The sequence below is a fragment of the Phocoena sinus genome, chromosome 11 (genome assembly GCF_008692025.1).
Source record: "Phocoena sinus isolate mPhoSin1 chromosome 11, mPhoSin1.pri, whole genome shotgun sequence".
Lineage (NCBI taxonomy): Eukaryota > Metazoa > Chordata > Mammalia > Artiodactyla > Phocoenidae > Phocoena > Phocoena sinus.
The window spans coordinates 2106361-2124800 of record NC_045773.1 but is presented as its reverse complement, the minus strand read 5'-3'; the positions used below and the strand labels follow the sequence as shown (position 1 = coordinate 2124800).

General features: G+C 45.6%; 1 protein-coding gene across 5 annotated transcripts in view; it reads left to right on the top strand.

Moving 5' to 3' along the window:
* Nucleotides 1-18440, top strand: part of ACAD9 (acyl-CoA dehydrogenase family member 9) — a 59539-nt gene that overhangs the window by 22893 nt on the left and 18206 nt on the right. For 3 of the 5 annotated variants that reach the window (XM_032648376.1, XM_032648375.1, XM_032648374.1), the window contains exons 3-8: nucleotides 10739-10840; nucleotides 14023-14129; nucleotides 14845-14945; nucleotides 15662-15740; nucleotides 16768-16942; nucleotides 17484-17557. In XM_032648376.1, coding sequence (XP_032504267.1) covers nucleotides 10739-10840; nucleotides 14023-14129; nucleotides 14845-14945; nucleotides 15662-15740; nucleotides 16768-16942; nucleotides 17484-17557 — 638 coding nt within the window. Of the gene's footprint in view, nucleotides 1-10738; nucleotides 10841-12090; nucleotides 13887-14022; nucleotides 14130-14844; nucleotides 14946-15661; nucleotides 15741-16767; nucleotides 16943-17483; nucleotides 17558-18440 lie in introns of those variants that run through there. The other 2 variants (XM_032648377.1, XM_032648378.1) reach the window with 2 other exon arrangements.

Here is an 18440-nt window from a genome sequence, read left to right as displayed (position 1 = left end):
TTCAGCCAAAAATTAATTAATTAATTTTAAAAAATGAAAACACCCAAAGAGATAATATGCACTCCCATGTTTATTGCAACATTATTCACAATAGCCAAGGTATGGAAACAACCTAAGTGTTCTCCAGTTGTTGAATGGATAAAAAGGATGTAAGATACCAAGATACATGTAAGTAAAATAGAATATTATTCATCTATGAGGAAGGAAGTCTTGCCATTTGCAACGACATGGATGGACCTTGAGGATACAATGGTTAGTGTAATAAGTCAGAGAAAGACAAGTATTGTGATAATCACTTACATGTGGAATCTAAAACTGAACTCCTAAAACAGTTGAATATGGGATTACTAGGGGCTGGGGAATGGGGGAATTGGAGAGGTGTTGTTTAAGGGTATATACACTTGGAACTAGTAGGTAAGTGAGTCCTGGAGACCTAATGTACATTATCGTGATTATAGACAACAACACTGTACTATAAATATCAAATGTGCTGACAGAGTAGATCTTAATTATTACCGCCTCAAAAAGAAATGATAATTGTGTGATGTAGTAGAGGTATTAGCTAAGGCTATGGTGGCAATCCTATTGCAATATATGAAGGTATCAAATCAACATGTTGTACATCTTGAACTTAGACAGTGTTATATGTCACATATGTTTCGATTAAGGGAAAAAGAGCAAACCCTGGGCATCTCCCTGGTGGACCAGTGGTTAAGACTCTGTGCTTCCACTGCAGGGGGCGCAGGTTTGATCCCTGGTCAGAGAACTGAGATCCCACGTGGCACACAGCACGGGCAAAAAGAAAAAGGAGCAAACCCTGGGAAGAGGGAAAATCTGATTTCCAGAGTTACCACATTATTAATTCACATGTCCAGTTTTCAGCAAAAGCAGAGCAGAAAAGTATGACCCATTCAAAGAAGAAAAAAAAGAACCAACAAAAAACTCTTCCTGTAAAACACCTGATGGAGGACCTACTAGACAAAGACTTAAGAATAGCCATCTTAAAGATGCTTAACTAACAAGACATGCAGGAAGTGAAGAATGTGTGAACAAAATGGAAATATCAATAAAGAGGTAGTAAACCTAAAAAACAAAAATGACATTTGGGAGCTGAAAAGTACAGTGACTGAAAGGAAGAGTTCACTAGAGAGATTCAAAGATAGATTTGAGAAGGCAGAAGAATCAGTGAACTTGCTGATAGGATAATGGAAAATAATCAAGTCTGAAGCACAGGAAAAAAAAAAGATTGAAGAAAAGTGAACTTGAGGGACCTGTGGAACACTGTTAAGTGCATACATATTGTGGGAGTCCCAGAAAGAGAAGAGAGATTGTTTGAAGAAACATTGATTGAAAACTTCTCAAATTTCGTGAGACGTGAATATAAACATACAAGAAGCTAAGCAAACTCCAAATAGGATGAATCATAGAGACCTACACCAAGACACGTTATATAATCACACTGTCAGAAGACAAATACCGAAAGAGTCTTGAGAGCTGTAAGAGAGAAGCAACAGACAAGGAATCCTCAATAAGATTTTCAGTAGATTTCTCATCAGAAATTTTGGAGGCCAGAAAGCAGTGGGCCAATACATTCAAAGTGCTAAAAGGAAAACATTCTCAGCCAAGAATGCTATATCTGGCAAACTGTCCTTTAAAAGTAAGGAAGAAATTAAGACGTTCCCAGATAAAAGCTGAGGGAGTTTGTTACCACTGGCTCTGCCCTACAAGAAATGCTCAGGACACTAGACAGTAACTCAAGTCCATGTAAAGAAATAAAGATCTCATTGAAGGTAAATACATGGGCAGGTGTAAAACCTAGTATTATTGTAACAATGGTTTATAACTGTAGTTTTTGTTTTCTACTTGATTTAAGAGTCTAATATATTTTCTAGAAAAACATCAGTCTAAAAGCTAGTATCACTGTAACTTTGTAACTCTACATTTTGTTCTCTGTAATAATTTAAGAGACTAAAAATTGTTTGAAACAATTATTTATGTTTTTGGACATGGTGCATAAAGATGTAATTTTGTGACAACAACAATAAAAGAAAAGGGTGGATATGGAGCCTTTAAAGGAACAGAATTTTAATACGTTATTGAAGTTAAGCTGGTGTAAATTCACATGAGAGTGTTACAGCTTTGAGATGTTCAATGTGATCCCCATGGTAACTACAAAGAAAATACCTAAAGAATATACATGAAAGCAAATGAGAGAGGAATTGAAATGTTTCACTGCAAAAGATCAAGTAAAAAGAAGACAGTAATGCAAAAAAAAAAGATGGACAAAAAAGCTATATAAATAACAAAATGACGGAAGTCTTTCCTTATCACTAATTACTTTAAATAGATTAAACTCTTCCATCAGAAGTCAGAAGTTGCCAGATTTAAAAAATAATCCAGCTATATCTTGTCTACAAGAGATTCAGTTTAGATCCAAAGACACAACCAGGTTAACAGATAAATGGGTAAATAAAATGTCTATGCGTACAATGGAATATTACTTAACCTTTATAAGGAGGGGAATTTGGACCAATGCTACAACATGAACCTTGAGGACATTATGCTAAGTGCAATAAGCTGGTCAGGAAAGGACAAATACTGATTGATTTCACTTGCATGAAGTATTGATACTGAGAGCAGTCAAATCCATAGAGACAAAGAAATAGAACGGTGGTTGCCAGGGGGTGGGGGGGAGGAGGAGGAATGGGGCGTTATTGTGTAATGAGGGCAGAGTCAACTGTTTTGAACCTGAAACGAGGTCTGGAGATGGGTGGTGGTGATGGCTGCACAATAGTGTAAATGTACGTAATACTACTGAATTGTACACTTAAAACTGGCTAAGATAGTACATTTTATGTGTATTTTGCCACAATATAAAAAAATGGAAAAAATCATTTATGTGAGGGTCTGTTTCTGAATCCTCTGTTCTGTTTGTCTATTTTGATGCAAATATTATGTTGCCTTCTTTACTGAGCTTTGTAATAGGCTTGAAAGCAAGAAGTGTTAGTCCTGCAGCCTTGTTCTTTTCTGAAGTTGTTTGGCTCCTCTAGGTCCTTTGCATTTGCTTATAAATTTTGGAATCAGCTTTTCAGCTTCAACAAAAAGGCCTTTGTGTGTTATGATTGGGGTTACAATAAATCTGTAAATCAGTTTGAGGGAGAATTGAGATTTTAACAATACTGAATTTTCAAATGCACGATCATGGGATATCTCCTCATTTATTTGATTCTTATATAATTCTCTCAGCAGCATTTTGTGTGTCATGGTCAGTGTATAGACCTTGGACATTTTCTTTTCCTTTTCCTTTTTTTTTTTTTGGCTGCATTGGGTCTTCGTTGCTGTGTGTGCAGGCTTTCTCTAGTTGCGGTGAGCAGGGGCTACTCTTCATTGCAGTGCGTAGGCTTCTCATTGTGGTGGTTTCACTTGTTGCAGAGCATAGGCTTCAGTAGTTGCTGCGTGCTGGCTCAGTAGTTGCGGCATGCAGGCCCTAGAGCACGTGGGCTTCAGTAGGTGCAGCGCGTGGGTTTCAGTAGTTGTGGCACGTGGGCTCTAGAGCGCAGGTTCAGTAGTTGTGGCACACAGGCTTAGTTGCTCCGTGGCATGTGGGATCTTCCCAGACCAGGGGTCAAACCCATATCCCCTGCATTGGCAGGCGGATTCTTAACCACTGCGCCTCCAGGGAAATCCCAACCTTGGACAAATTTTGACAAAAGTTTCTGATGGTGTCTCAACTGATAATGTTTTTTTGATGGTTTGTGAAATGTATCCATAAGTATTTAAAATTCTTTGACATTATCATAAATGGTATTTTTTAAAATTCCAATTTCTGATTGTTCGCTGTTTGTATATAGAAATACAGTTGATTTTTTACACATTATTTTTACAGTGGTATGGAAGTTCACTTTTTTCTGTATATACTTGTTTCTATTTCTGAAATTTTTCTTCATAATCTATATTTTATTTCATTAATAAAAGAAATTCACAGTTGTTTAAAGGAGATTTAGGAACTAAACAAGATGAAAGAAAAATGTCACCCATTGTGTCATAGTTTTTGTTGTTGAAAATCAATTTTAGTTGAACTTCAGCAGATGTGGGTGTTTTCGTGGGGATTTCTTAGTTCAACCTCAGGGTTATACCCATTAAATTTAATATGTATGTAATACGATAACATTTCATGATGACATTATTTGCTTTAAAAAAACTTTAGTTTGAGATAATTGTAGATTCACATGCAGTTGTAAGAAATAATTCACAGATCAGTTATACCCTTCACCTAATCAGTTTCCCCCAATGCATAGCTTTATGGAATACGTCTTGCATAACCACAGAACGTTATCGCAACCAGGAAATTGACATCAACCTTATTCAGATTTTGCCAGCTGTACGTTTACTGATTGTGTATGTACTTATGTAATTTTGTCAAATATATAGATTCATGTGACAAGCACCACAATCATGGGACAGAACAGTTACATCACAAGAATCCCTCATGCGTTCCTTTTATAGACATAGCCCCTTCTTGCCCTCTCCTCCCCAGCTTCTGGAAACCACTAGTCTGTTCTCCATTTTTATAATTTTGTTATTTCAAAAATGTTATATTAATGGAGCCATACAGTATATAAACTTTGGGATTGGCCTTTTTTACTCAGCATAATTCTCCTGTAAGTTGCCGTGTATCAGTGGTTTGTTCTTTTTTATTGTTCGGTAGTTTTCCATGTTACGGGTTAACACAGTTTGTTGACTGTTCTGACGTTGAAGTGCATCTTGGTGGTTTCCAGTTTTGAGGCTCTTACGAATAAAACTTCTGTGTACATTTGTGTACAGGCTTTGTGTGAACATATTGCCTTTTCTCTGGGATAAATGCCCAGGAGTGCAGTTGTTGGGTCCTGAGGTAGTTCTGTGTTTAATTATTTTCAAAGTGTTGGCTGTACCGTTTTACGTTCCCAATAGCAGTGTATGTGATCCAGTTTCTGTGCCTTTTTTTGCCAGGATTTGGTGTTGTCACTGGTTTTGTTTTAAAAAAAAACTTGTAAAAATTTTGGCCATTCTGTTAGATGTGGAGTGTTACCTCATTGTGGTTTTAATTTGCATTTCCCTGATGCCCGATGATGTTGAACATTTTTTCATGTGTTTAGTTGTTCCCTTAATGAAGCCTCTTCAGTGAGTACAGTTGGTTTTTTTTTTTTTTTTTTTTTTTTTATAAATTTATTTATTCATTTATTTATTTTTGGCTGTGTTGGGTCTTCGTTTCTGTGCGAGGGCTTTCTCTAGTTGTGGCAAGCGGGGGTCACTCTTCATCGCGGTGCGCGGGCCTCTCACTGTCGCGGCCTCTCTTGCTGCGGAGCACAGGCTCCAGACGCGCAGAGCTCAGTATTTGTAGCTCACGGGCCCAGCTGCTCCGTGGCACGTGGGATCTTCCCAGACCAGGGCTTGAACCCGTGTCCCCTGCATTGGCAGGCAGGCTCTCAACCACTGCGCCACCAGGGAAGCCCGGTTTTTGTGTATTGACCTTGTATCCTGCAGCCTTCTTAAGCTCATCTATTAGCTCTTGCAACTTTTTTGATCGATCCCAGAGGGTTTAGTACATAGACAGTCACGTGGTTGGTGATGAGGGCAGTTTCATGTCTTCATTTCCAGCCTGGTTTCCCTTTCTTTTCTTTGTTTAATTCAATGGCTAACATCTCTAGTATGTTGAAAAGGAGTGGTCAGAGCCAACTTCCTTGCCTTGTGCCTGATTTTAGGGATTTTACCATTAAGTATGAGTTAGCTGTACATTTTTTTGGAGTGCCCTGTACCAGGTTAAGGAAGTTTCCCTTTATTTCTGGTTTGTCGCGTGTTTTCATCATAAATTGTATCAAATTGTGTCCAGTGTTTTTTTGCATCTGTGAAGATGATTATGTTTTTTTACTGTTTATTCTGTTGACGTAGTAAATTACATTGGGTTTTGAACACTGAAGGACACTTACATTCCCAGGATAGTTCCCCTTGGTTGTGATATATTATCCTTTTTTGTATTGTTGGATTCACTCTGGAGGATGTTAAGGGGACATGACAGCTAAATACAGTTGGGATCCTGGATTGGATCCCAGGAAAGAAATAGGCTATTAATGGACAAACTGATGAAATTCAAATTAATTCTGTAACTTAATAATATTGTATGAATGTCCATTTCTTAATTTTGATAGTTTCCCCATGGTTCTATTAGCTTCTGTTAGGAGAAGTTGGATGAAGAGTATACGGGAACCCTATACTATTTTTGTGACTTTTCTTTAAATCTAAAATTATGTGAAAATAAAAGTTTAAAATAAAAATGAAAAAGTGATTTCGTATGGGCAGCGTAGTTGAATATTGTTTTTTTAATCCAATTTGACAGTCTTTTTTCCTTTTTTCTTTTTTTAATAAATTTAATTTTTTTATTTTTGGCCGCGTTGGGTCTTCGTTGCTGGGTGCGGGCTTTCTCTAGTTGCAGTGAGCAGGGGCTACTCTTGGTTGTGGTGCGCGGGCTTCTCATTGCGGTGGCTTCTCTTGTTGTGGAGCATGGGCTCTAGGCACGTGCGCTTCAGTAGTTGTGGCACGTGGGCTCAGTAGTTGTGGCTCATGGGCTGTAGAGCACAGGCTCAGTAGTTGTAGCACATGGGCTTCGTTGCTCCACAGCATGTAGGATATTCCCGGACCAGGGCTCGAACCCGTGTCCCCTACATTGGCAGGCAGATTCTTAACCATTGTGCCATCAGGGAAGCCCTCCTTTTTTTAATTTATTTTTTATCGAGGTAATGTTGGTCTGTAACATTATAAGTTTCCTGTGTACAACACTATATTCCTATTTCTGTGTATATTATGCCATACCACCAAAACTTCAGTTTCCATCTATCACCATACACTTGATCTCCTTTACCCATTTCACCCTCCCCCATTCTGTGCCTTTTAATTGGTTTTTGATATATGATTATTTTAATGTAATTATTGATACATATATAGTTGGGTTTAACGTTAGCATCTAGCTGTTTATTTGTCCCATATTATCTTTGATCTTTTTCCCTCTTTTCCTGCTCTTTTTGGATTAATGGAGTATTTTTTATGATTCCATTTTATCTTTTTGGTTGGTTTATTAGTTATGCCTCTTGTGTTTTATAAGTGGTTGCTTTAGAATTTATAGTATGTAAACATATACTGTGTATCAAAATCTGCTTTCGGCTAATATTATACCATTTCATGTATGGTGTAAGAACCTTACATTTCTGCTTTCCCAGCCCATGTTCTGTTTCATACATTTTATTTCTACATTCTTTATAAACCCTACAATACTTTATTTCCTTCCTTCCTTCCTTCCTTCCTTCCTTCCTTCCTTCCTTCCTTCCTTCCTTCCTTTCCTTCCTTCCTTCCTTTCTTTCTTTCTGTCTGTCATAAAATGTACATGGAATAAAATTGACCATTTTATGTATTGACTTCCTCTTGGTACCATCATTCTTCTGTGGGAGGGACTTCTTTTCAGTTTTCTTGTGGTGCAGCTTTGCAGGGGTGAGTATCTACAGCTTTTATGTATCTAGAAAGTGTTTCATCAGAAAAGATTTCTGTGTTGACAACATTTTTCTTTTAGCGGTCTCTTCTGTTTGAGCATTGTTTCTGATGAGATGTCTGCTACCATATTATCTTCGGTTTTTTTCATGTGTGTTTCTTCGTATCTGGCTGCTTTTAAGTGGTTTTAGAGAAACTGATATTAGTGTCGTTTTCTTCACATTTTTCTCAGGGTCCTTTGAACTTCTTGGATCTGTGTGTTTATCAACTTTGGTAAATTTTGGTCATTATTTCTTTAAACATTGTTTTATCACCAACCATACCACATTCCCACACTCCTTCCTCCCTGCTCTCCTTTGGAGATTTTATATATATATATAAAGCATACGTATCTATAAAAAAGATATACATATATAAAGATATATATATTTGCTTGAGGTTGTCCCACGACTCACTGACGCTCTGTTGTTGTTTTTTTGTCTTTTTAATTTTGTATAGCTTTTATTATTATGTCTTATGTTCACTAATCTTCTTTTCCCCCTGGTATTTGGTCTGCTGTTAATCCGATCCAGTGTTTTTCATCTTAAGCATTGTTTCATCTCTGGAAATTTGATTTGTGTCTTTTTATTTTTCCATGTCTCTCCTTAATATGCTCATATTTTCTTCTACGTTTTTGAGCATTTGGTTATAATAACTCTTTTCTTAGAATAAATTTATTTATTTTTGGCTGTGTTGGGTCTTCGTTGCTGCATGTGGACTTTCTCTAGTTGCAGCGAGTGGGGGCTGCTCTTCGTTGTGGTGTGCAGGCTTCTCTTGCTGTGGAGCACGGGCTCTAGGCACGCGGGCTTCAGTAGTTGTGGCATGCAGGCTCAGTAGTTGTGGCGCACGGGCTTAGGTGCTCCGCGGCATGTCCGGGATCTTCCCGGACCGGGGCACGAACCCGTGTCCCCTGCGTTGGCAGGCGGACTCTCAACCACTGCGCCACCAGGGAAGCCCCTGTAATAACTCATGTGATACCCTTGTCCACTGGCACCTTTGTTACTTCTAGGTCATGTTCAGTTGATTGATTTTCTTCTCATTATCACTCATATTTTCCTGCTTCTTCATGTGCCTGGTGGTTTTCTCTTGGATGCCAGTCATTGTGGAGTTTACATTCTTGGTGCTGTGTGTGTGTGTGTGTGTGTGTGTGTGTGTGTGTGTGTGTGTGTGTGTAGTATGGTCTTAAGCTTTGTTCCAGGGCTCGATTAAGTTACTTGGAATAGTTTGATCCATTCGAGACGTGCCTTTAAGTGTTATTAGAAGGAGCAGAGGAAGCCTGTAGGGCACTGTTTTCAACTTTTTTTTTACTGCTCTCTCTTCCCCCAGAGCCTTTTTAGACATCTTTTTACCCTAATCACATCCCTCTGTGAAATTTTAATGCCACAACTATATTATTATCTGTTTATGTATTATACGTGTTACTGTGCTTTATACATAAAAAAATATTTTTTTGCTCCCCTTCCTCCAGAACCGTTTTCACCCCCTTGGGGGTGATGTTGCCCTGTTGAGAATGCATGGTCTCGGACTGATTCTTTACTACTAGTAACACATGACTCTTCCTCCTCGTATCTAATATCCTGTATTCTAAGGTAGCGAGATAAATCCAGTCCCTGTATCTCCATCTTGCGGGAAGGAAGTCTTCCCAGATCCTGGCAGTTTCTTCAGAGTTGAACATACCCTACCGTACAGCCCAGCCACTGCGCTCCAAAGTGAAATGAAAACATGTGGTTGCACCAAAACTTGAATATGAATGTTCACAGGATCTTTATTTCTAAGGGCCGAAAACTGGGAACCAACCAAATGTCCTTCAAGGGGTGAACAGATAAACAATTTTATACCCATACAGTAGGTAGTGAAAAATAAAAAGGAATGAAGTATTTATACTTGCAACAATATGGATGAACTTCAAAATCATTAGGCCAAATTAGGCCAGATCAAAAAAAAAAAATACCTTGTGATTCCATTTATATAAAAACTCAAAAAATGCAAACCAATTTGTAGCCGAAAAGATTAGTGGTTGCCTGGAGATGGAGGTGGAGGGAAGGATTGATCACAGAGGGACATGAGGAAATTTCGGTGGAAAAGGAAAGGCTTTTGTTGATTGTGCGAATGGTTTCGTGGGTGAACAGATGTCAGAACTCAAAAGATTATTCTAAATATGTGCAGTTTATTGTGTGCCAATTACATATGTCAGTAGAATTGTAAAAGTAAAAAATGGGGGGTTTGGGGCTTCCCTGGTGGCGCAGTGGTTGAGAGTCCGCCTGCCGATGCAGGGGACACGGATTCGTGCCCCGGTCCGGGAAGATCCCACGTGCCGCGGAGCGGCTGGGCCTGTGAGCCGTGGCCGCTGAGCCTGCGCGTCCGGAGCCTGTGCTCCGCAACGGGAGAGGCCACAACGGTGAGAGGCCCGCGTACCGCAAAAAAAAAAAAAAAAAAAAAAAAAAAAAAAAAAAAAAAAAAAACAGGGGTTTGGACTCCATTTGGGGAACCTATATTTCTCATTAGTGACCCATATGTATAAAAATTTATAAGCGTGATTATGGTTGTTTTTATGATTTATAATAGTGATGAAGTTTAATTTGTTGGCAGTTGATGAAACACTTTTACTTGGTTCTTATGAAAGTGTGCAGCTGCAGACCTAACACAGTGATGGTTGAGTTTTGCTGTGATGATTGTGTGTGTAGGTGGTAAACAGACTGACCTGTTCTCAGGAACCTGTGGACTCTGGGGAAAGGGTGTGGTTCTGAACACCGGTGGCGCTGGGTCCAGAAGCTGCCTGGAGTCTGGCCACGTAGCCAAACGTTTTAGGGCAGTGCTGGCAGCTGCGTGCTTATTGTCTAATTTTCTAGAAGGTACAGGTGATAAAACAAAAATTCAAGTTTAGTAATAAATGCCTGCAGAAGAGTTTAGGTCTCATAAATGTATAGTTTCTGCAGTTTTACGCAATGAATACACCCAGATCAAGAAACAGAACATTACCTGGTAGTGGTAATTTTCTGAAATGCAGTTCTTCCTGGGCGAATAAGGTAAAATTGAACACATGCTGAATAAGCATGGCTAGACAATTTCCAGGTCTGAAGTTTCTGACGCTGCGATTGTATAACATAGAACAGTTGTTCTGTTTATTTCTATTTGTGTAAACATAGGTTATATTTCGTTTAATCAAAATATTTCCTCTTGGCAGTGGACTCTCAAAAAATCGACCGAGAGGGAAAAATCCCAAATGAAACTTTAGAGAAACTGAAGAGCCTGGGGCTTTTTGGGATGCAAGTCCCAGAAGAATACGGTAAGTAAAGGAAACCGCCACCCAACCAGTTTGGCTTTTAAGAAAACCCTCCGTATTTGTCCAAAAAAGGGTTCTGTTCCAGAAAGGTGGCCTTGGAAAATGCACGAAGTCCAAGGTCAGGCTGTAAAACGTCCCTTTGTGGGTTAAATCCAGGGTGGCTGGCTGGTGAGTGTGTGGCCCAAGAGGCTTTTCAGCAGGAAGAGCTATCCAGTTCCCTGCCTTCCTCCTCGGAGGTGGGGAGGGACCCTGCAGGATGTCTGTGCTCTCTGGGTCCCTTGGGTGAGGAAGGAGGGGTGGGTGTCACCTCCGGCCAGCTCGGGCCGGTGCAGCGTGGTCTCCACTGTGAAGCCCTGTGGTCTCTCTGGCAGAGGAGCTGCCCCAGGCCCGCAAGTGCTTTTGTGTGTAGGGAAGGCCACGCGCTGCGCGCCCAGGGGCCAGGGCCCAGCGGCCAAGGGAGTGGGTGCACGGCTGTGGGGCGCGGGCCGCCTCGGGGAGGTGGAGCCCTCTCGGGAGCTTGCGAGCAGGCCTGTTGTCCTCTGGGCCATGCTCGTTGCTCTTGGAGGTTTACAGTGGAAGGCCCTGCCTTCCCCCCAGGATCCCCGCCTGGTGGCTGTGCCCTGTTAGACTGAGCCCGTCGTGCAGCTTGTGTGTCTCCTGCCTGATGTAGGGGTGGTCCTCTCAGTTCTGTGGGAGCGAGGGGACAGGCACGGAGTGTGTGAGGGAGGAGCAGGGACAAAACACAGTCCCTCGCAAGCACTGGCACGGACGCACGTCCCTGTATTTTCACTCTCGGGATCTTTTGACGAAGACGTGTGGCCTTCACCCCGCACCCCCTGCTCTCTGAGCCCTCCCGCCGAGCCCAGGCTGAGGCGGCTTCCGGCTTCATGAGCACAGGGTCAGTGGTTTGGACCCGAGAGCTGTAGGTGGTGTGTGACACCCGGGTACGTTCTCCCAGCCAGGCCGTGGGTTAGGCCTGCACGGCGAGGCCCGGACGCGGGAGCTGTCCTTGACGTTCTGCCTCTGCCGGGTTTATCTCAGTGAGACCTGTGCCCCCCGCACACCCCACCCCACAGCCAAGGGTGGGGGCCCTCGCTGCCTATGCAGGAAGTCCCACTGGGACCTATCCTGCAGAGGCTGCAGTCTGAGACAAAATGTGAAAACATAGAACAAACGAGTTTGATGTCTGATTTCCTTAATTGAGAGGTGCATTTTAATCAGGTTAAATCTTCGTTTACGTGTGTCTGTCGCAGTGTATTAAGCTGTTAAAGGACGTCTCCTACTCGTCATCCTATGAAATCCCTGTCACCGCGTTTCCAAATATATGGAAGGAGTTCCAGTCTGTGCAGAAAACATGAAATAATTGCTGTTGCTGCTCCCTCTGGTGGCGGGATGCAGCACAGGCCTCTTGGGGGGAGCTACACCTGCAGCCTCTGGGGACCGGGGACTGAGCTCTCCCCACACCTGGAGACCTGTCGGTGTCACTTGTCGGTAACTCACAGGCCCCGAGGAACTGTCTGCCGTAAGGTGGGGGCCACGTCGAATATTAGAGTAGAGACCAGGTGGGGCTGAGCCACAGAGCGGCAGTTGGTGTCATGAGCTGAGAAAAATAAGTGTTTGGAGAAAACGGATAGTGGAGGAAAGCTGGCAGACACAGCCAGGTTGGTGATTGTACGTTTCCCCTTCAGAATCATTAAGAAACGACTTCTTGACTGAGGAGAAGCAGCAGTTAAGTTTTCCTCCAGACAATTTTTGTGTGAGATTGGAATATGTCTTTTTGCATCCCTCTGTGTTTTATGCCAGCACGTGTGTGTGTGGTGTGTGGTGTGTGTGTGTGTATGTGATCGCACAAATCCATCCCTTATTCCTGTTTTATGTCCCCTTCTTGGGTGTGAAAATGCTCTTTCATGAGATGACAGTGGTCACATTTGGGACTATTTCATTGTCTTTCCTTTTTTTAAATCCTTCCTGGGGAAATTAAGGCGACAGCAACCTTATGTTCATGCCCAAAACATTTTCGGGAATTGTTCCCAGTCCTGGAGTGTTCTGAAGCCTGGTTGGAAACCGCCATCCTGGAAAAGAGGCCTTTCCACCGGCAGCCTGGTTTCCGCCCCCAGTTCCCTGGGTACCCCCCGGGTCTTTCCGGCCCCTCAGCCCCTCCCCCCGTCAAGCAGTCTCCACCCACCTGTCATCTGTCCCCATTGATTGTCCTCCCCCCATGATTTTTCTGATAACTTTCATGGGAAAAAAAAAATACACAGCTTTTTTTTTTTTAAACAAGCAACACTGACTTCAGTATGTCAGACAAGTAGGAGCTCAAGCATTTTGATTGAAAGCGGCGTGGTGATGGGTGACCTTCCCTGGGTCCCCGCTGAGCGCAGGGGACGCTGCGCACCCCTGCAGGGACTCGGCCCTCCCCTTGTGTGGAAGGCGCCCCCTGCAGTTGGGCCGCGCGCGACCTTAGGCCTCGGGTAGTCATTTGTAAGGTGCACACAAGGCCACCCCACCACCGCCGGAAGTTGAAGATAAAATGCAGAATACCCAAGTTCAGCGGAGTCTGCGTTTTTAGTGTTTTCTCTTTTTGCTCCTAGAACACTGACTCCTTCCGAGGGTGACTTTGCCCCCCGACCCTGGGTGGGCATTTGGCAACATCTAGAGACATTTATGTTGTCGGAACTGTGGAGGAGGGGGAACTTCTAGTGGGCAGAGGTCAAGGATGCCACCCCACGTCCTACAGCACACGGGGCACCCCTGCGACAGAAGGACCCAACCCCGGATGCCAGTATCCCAGGCAGAGAGACCTTTCCTGGAGGCCCCGAGATGCTGGGGGTGGGTTTCGGAATGGGGTTCACATCTGTGAAGCCCAAGATCTGTGATAGGAGGTATTCACAGCATTTCAAGTAACTTTATGTATGTTTAGGTGTTTATATGTTTTTGTGTTAAATATTACATTTTTATATTAAAATATACACCTGTATATGCTTATATGCCTAGAAGAAGTCTGAAAGGACGTGCACAAAAATGCTCTTTCTGAGTGACAAGTTCATGGGTAATTTCTGTTTCCTTTGTACCATTCTGTGTTGTGATTTTTAAAAAATGGGGAGCTGACTTTATAAAGCCACTTGCCTTTCCTGGGAGGAATTTGGGGCTGGAGCGTAAGTGAAGCTGGCCTGTTTCTGCCCTAGGTGGCCTGGGCCTCTCCAACACCATGTACGCGCGGCTGGGGGAGATCATCAGCCTGGATTGCTCCATCGCCGTGACGCTGGCAGCACACCAGGCCATCGGCCTCAAGGTCAGGGGTCTGGGTTTCCGCAGTGGCGAGGGGGCAGCCGGCTCAGCGTCTCGGAGGAAGGCCCGCTGTCCTGCAGCCTTGCTGTACCGTGCTCAGTGCCCTCCGGTGGCCCTGTCCCTCCTTTTGAAACCTCCTCCTGCCCCATCGCCTCTGACCCATCCTTCCAGGCCCAGGCCAGATGCCACTGCCTCCGTAGAGCCTGCCTTCACCACGGGCTGGAGGTGACCCCACCTCTTGATTGGCTCCCTCGGGGCCTGAGCGTGTCCCCACTGCTGTTGGCACCTGTCCTCCTACTCCGTTGCTTGGAGTCTTTCAGGGCAGGTCCAAGGGCCCACAGCTCATTCCTTGGGTGGTTCTTGTTCAGTGTAGAAACCGAGGGGGCTGAGTGCACAGCAAGCTTGGTGCCCGGGCGTGGCGCTGCCCAAGCACCGGCTGTGGCTCCAGCCACCCGGCTCTGGCCACCCTGCCGGGAAGTGGAGGAATTGCCGGAAAGACTGAGGCCCTTCCTGGAGCTGTGCCAGGCCACCCTGGACTGTGCACTTTGGGGTCTCCCTGGCAGCCCAGCTCCCCAGACCCTCCAACAGCTCCCCAGTTTTTACTGCGGCTGCCAGCTCTTGCGTGAAGGAAGCGTGTTCCAGAAGGGGCTGTGTTCTGCAAGCACGTTTCACACACTTCTCTCTTGCCACCGCTGAAAGCAGCCCGTGTGTGTTGCCAGGGCATCATCTTGGCCGGCAGCGAGGAGCAGAAGGCCAGGTACCTGCCCAAGCTGGCTTCCGGGGAACACGTGGCCGCCTTCTGCCTGACGGAGCCAGCCAGGTCAGCCCTGTGTGTCACTCACAGCTTCAGGGTCCAGGGGCTCTTCTTTTTACTGAAGAGGGGTGGCTGGCTTCTTCCCTCCCTGAAGACTTCCCGGGAGTTGAGTCCACAGCTTTTCTCACCCATTCTCTTCATGCTCTCTTATCTCTACCTTACTTCTCTTTCCTGGTAACCTTTACAAATGAGATAACATGGCTGACAGCACCTGTAATTCCTTTGTGCTTTGCAACCCTCCTTATATACAGTAATGCATTCAGGCTTCACAGCGACTTTCAGAGTATAAAGGGCGGGTGGTATTGTGCCCACTTTACAGGCTGTGAACTGAGGTTCAGTGAGATGGGGTGATGAGCCCCGAGTCTCACAGCCGCCATGAGGGCAAGTCCGTTATCCAGCCCCTTTCCGTCCTGCTTCCCCACCTGGGGACCTGGGTCCCCTGCGCTCGCCTCGCGGGAGGTTAGAGCCCGCGTGAGCCGGCATTTCCGTGTTTAGACCTCCTAAACGTTGTCGCTGCTGCCTTCTCACCCGATGTGACAGAGCGGGGTTGGCCAAACCCACCTCACCACCTGTTTTCATAGATGAAGTTTACTGGAACATGCCCGTCTGTCTACAGATTGTCTGTGGCTGCAAAGCTGAATATGTCTATTAGCTGGCCCTTTGTTTTCCATGGGGCCTTGTCTCCAGCGTTACCCCTCAACCGCGTATTTCTTTCGCCGCAGTGGGAGCGATGCTGCCTCCATCCGGACCAGGGCCACGTTAAGTGAAGATAAGAAACACTACGTCCTCAATGGCTCCAAGGTACAGCTGCGTGGCCTCCGTGGCCGTGTCAGGGTCTCCGTCCTGACCTTCACCACCACGCACTGACCACTTCCCATGCTCCAGGGATCATAAAGGGCAGGCACATCACCCCTTAACCGTCATCCTCGGGTGATGCGCCTCCTTTTTTGGAAGAAGAAACGGTGGCTCAGAGAGGTTACATGACCCGCCACCATACCATCCGCTTAGTGGCAGGATGGGAACCAAGGTGTCCTGGCTCCTGAGGCGCAGGCCTCCGTAGTGCTGCCCACCTCCCTGAGCTGCTCTTGTGTGTCCATTCTTTTAACTTTTTATTACACGGATTTTGAAACACAAAAGTTTAGTGTCGTGAACGTCCACCCCCGTCTCCCGGCTTCGGTGCTTCCTCCGTCACGCTGCAGTCCTGGATGGCAGCCATGACGAGCTCAGTGCATCTCTGCAGGACGGGCCTGAGAAAGTCACGGCGTACACTTAAACCTTGATCATTTCTTACTATCTGCTTAACGTTCAAACTTCCCTGATTGTCTCATACTTATTTTTTACAAACAAGTTGCTTGAATTAGGATCCAAATAAGTTCTACATGGAGCAGTTTGTTGAGGAGTCTGTTCCCCCTCCCCGTCCCCTCTCCTCCTCCCCTCCCCTCCCCTCCTCCTCCTCTCCCCCTCCCTTCCCCTCCCCTCCTCCTCTCCCCCTCCCTCCCCTCCCCTCCCCCCTCCCCTCCCCTCCCCCATCCTCCTCTCCCCCTCCCCTCCCTTCCCCTCCTCCATCCTCCTCCCCCTCCCCTTCCCACTTTCCCTCACTCCTTTCTGCCTCCCTCCCACCCCCAGCTGTTTCATGCTGAGCCAGAGCTACTTGACGCACGCACTGACACACATGCAGGGCCACCTGTGTCTGCTGGGGAAATCCATGCTCTTGGGGATGCTGGGTTGAGCCCGTTCTGGCCTGAGCTGTGATGGGCAGCTGGTGCTGAGGGTGGCCAGTTTGTAGTAGTTTGGTTTTCTCTGGAGCCCTTTTGCTTTCTTTCCTCAGGTCTGGATCACCAATGGAGGACTAGCCAGTGTTTTTACTGTGTTTGCAAAGACAGAGGTTGTTGATTCTAATGGCTCAGTAAAGGACAAGGTCACAGCGTTCATAGTAGAGAGAGACTTTGGTGGAATCACCAGCGGGAAACCGGAGGATAAGTTAGGCATCCGAGGCTCCAACAGTGAGTGGCACGTGCATGCATGTGTGTGTATGAGAGAGAAAGAGACAAGGTGAGATTTTATCTTGATAAAAAGGTATCAAATATCAAGATAACATGAGACTTAAGTAGTTTTGTTTCCACCCGAGCATTTGGCAAAATCTCTCCACACATCGGGCAGTGATGACTTCAAGGTGAGGTCGTCACCACCTTGTGGCGCTCAGCCTTGGAGCGAGGTGGTGCTGGGGGTCCTGGGTCAGTGTTGCAGTACAGCAGACCCCCATCTTTCCAGCCTGGGACTCCTCTCCCTCCCTTCTCCCTCCTCCCCACCTAAGCCCAGTCGGCACTCAGTTCACTCGAGGCTGGTATCCTGTAAGTGGCTCTCGGCCCACCTGGAGCTGCCCTGTGGTCCTCACGAGGCCCAGCCTCTTGGGTCCTTTAGCTCGGACCGTAGAGGGTCTGAATGAATGAGCGAGTGAGTGAATGAACCGCGTCCCTCGGGTGGGGGTCAGGGGTAGAGCGCTTCGTCCCCCTCAGCTGAGGTCCTGGATGTCATGTGTTCCAGCCTGCGAGGTCCACTTTGAGAACACCAGGGTGCCCGTGGAAAACGTCCTCGGAGAAGTTGGAGGCGGCTTTAAGGTGCGTTGCCCTGTGTGTGCTGACCTTTGTTGCAGTCTCGTGTGCGTTGGCCCAGCTTCCCGTCACCTCCCTGCTGGCAGTGCACTGGGCTGGGCTGGCCAGGCGGCCATGCATGGCTCTCTGTGTGGAGGTCAGCAGAGCAGAGAGAAGTCAGCCTTGGGAGGCAGGGGTGCAGCAGCACTCAGTCTCACCCTCCCTCACGTAGGGGTAGAGTCCTCCCCCAGCCAGTGGAGAGAGCAGCCCAGTGGCCTTGCAAAGCTCAGGACGCACAGCCCTGGGTCCTCAGTGCTTACCCTGATTTTTTTTTTTCTTAGAGTAAGAATGTATTTAATAACAGGTAATTCACATGACAAAATTTACCATTTTCAAATGAATGCTTTTTTGGTTTTTAGTATATTCACTGTGCTTGTGCAGCCATCTCCATGGTCTAATTCTAGAACATTGCCATCACCCCAGCAAGACACCCCACACTTTCTCATTTCCCTCTCCCAGAGCTCTGCCGTCACTGTTTCACTTTCTGCTTCTGTGGATCTGCCTGTTTTGTTTGTTTGTTTACGAATGCATTTTATTTTTGTTTTTGGCTGCATTGCGTCTTTGTTGCTGTGTGCGGGCTTTCTCTAGTTGCGGTGAGCAGGGGCTACTCTTCGTTGTGGTGCGAGGGCTTCTCATTGCGGTGGCTTCTCGTTGCGGAGCACAGGCTCTAGGCGTGCGGGTTTCAGTAGTTGTGGCACATGGGTTCAGTAGTTGTGGCTCGTGGGCTCTAGAGCACAGGTTCAGTAATTGTGGCGCATAGGCTTCGTTGCTCCACAGCATGTGGGATCTTCCCGGACCAAGGCTTGAACCTGTGTCCCCTGCATTGACAGGCGGATTTTTTTTTTTCTTT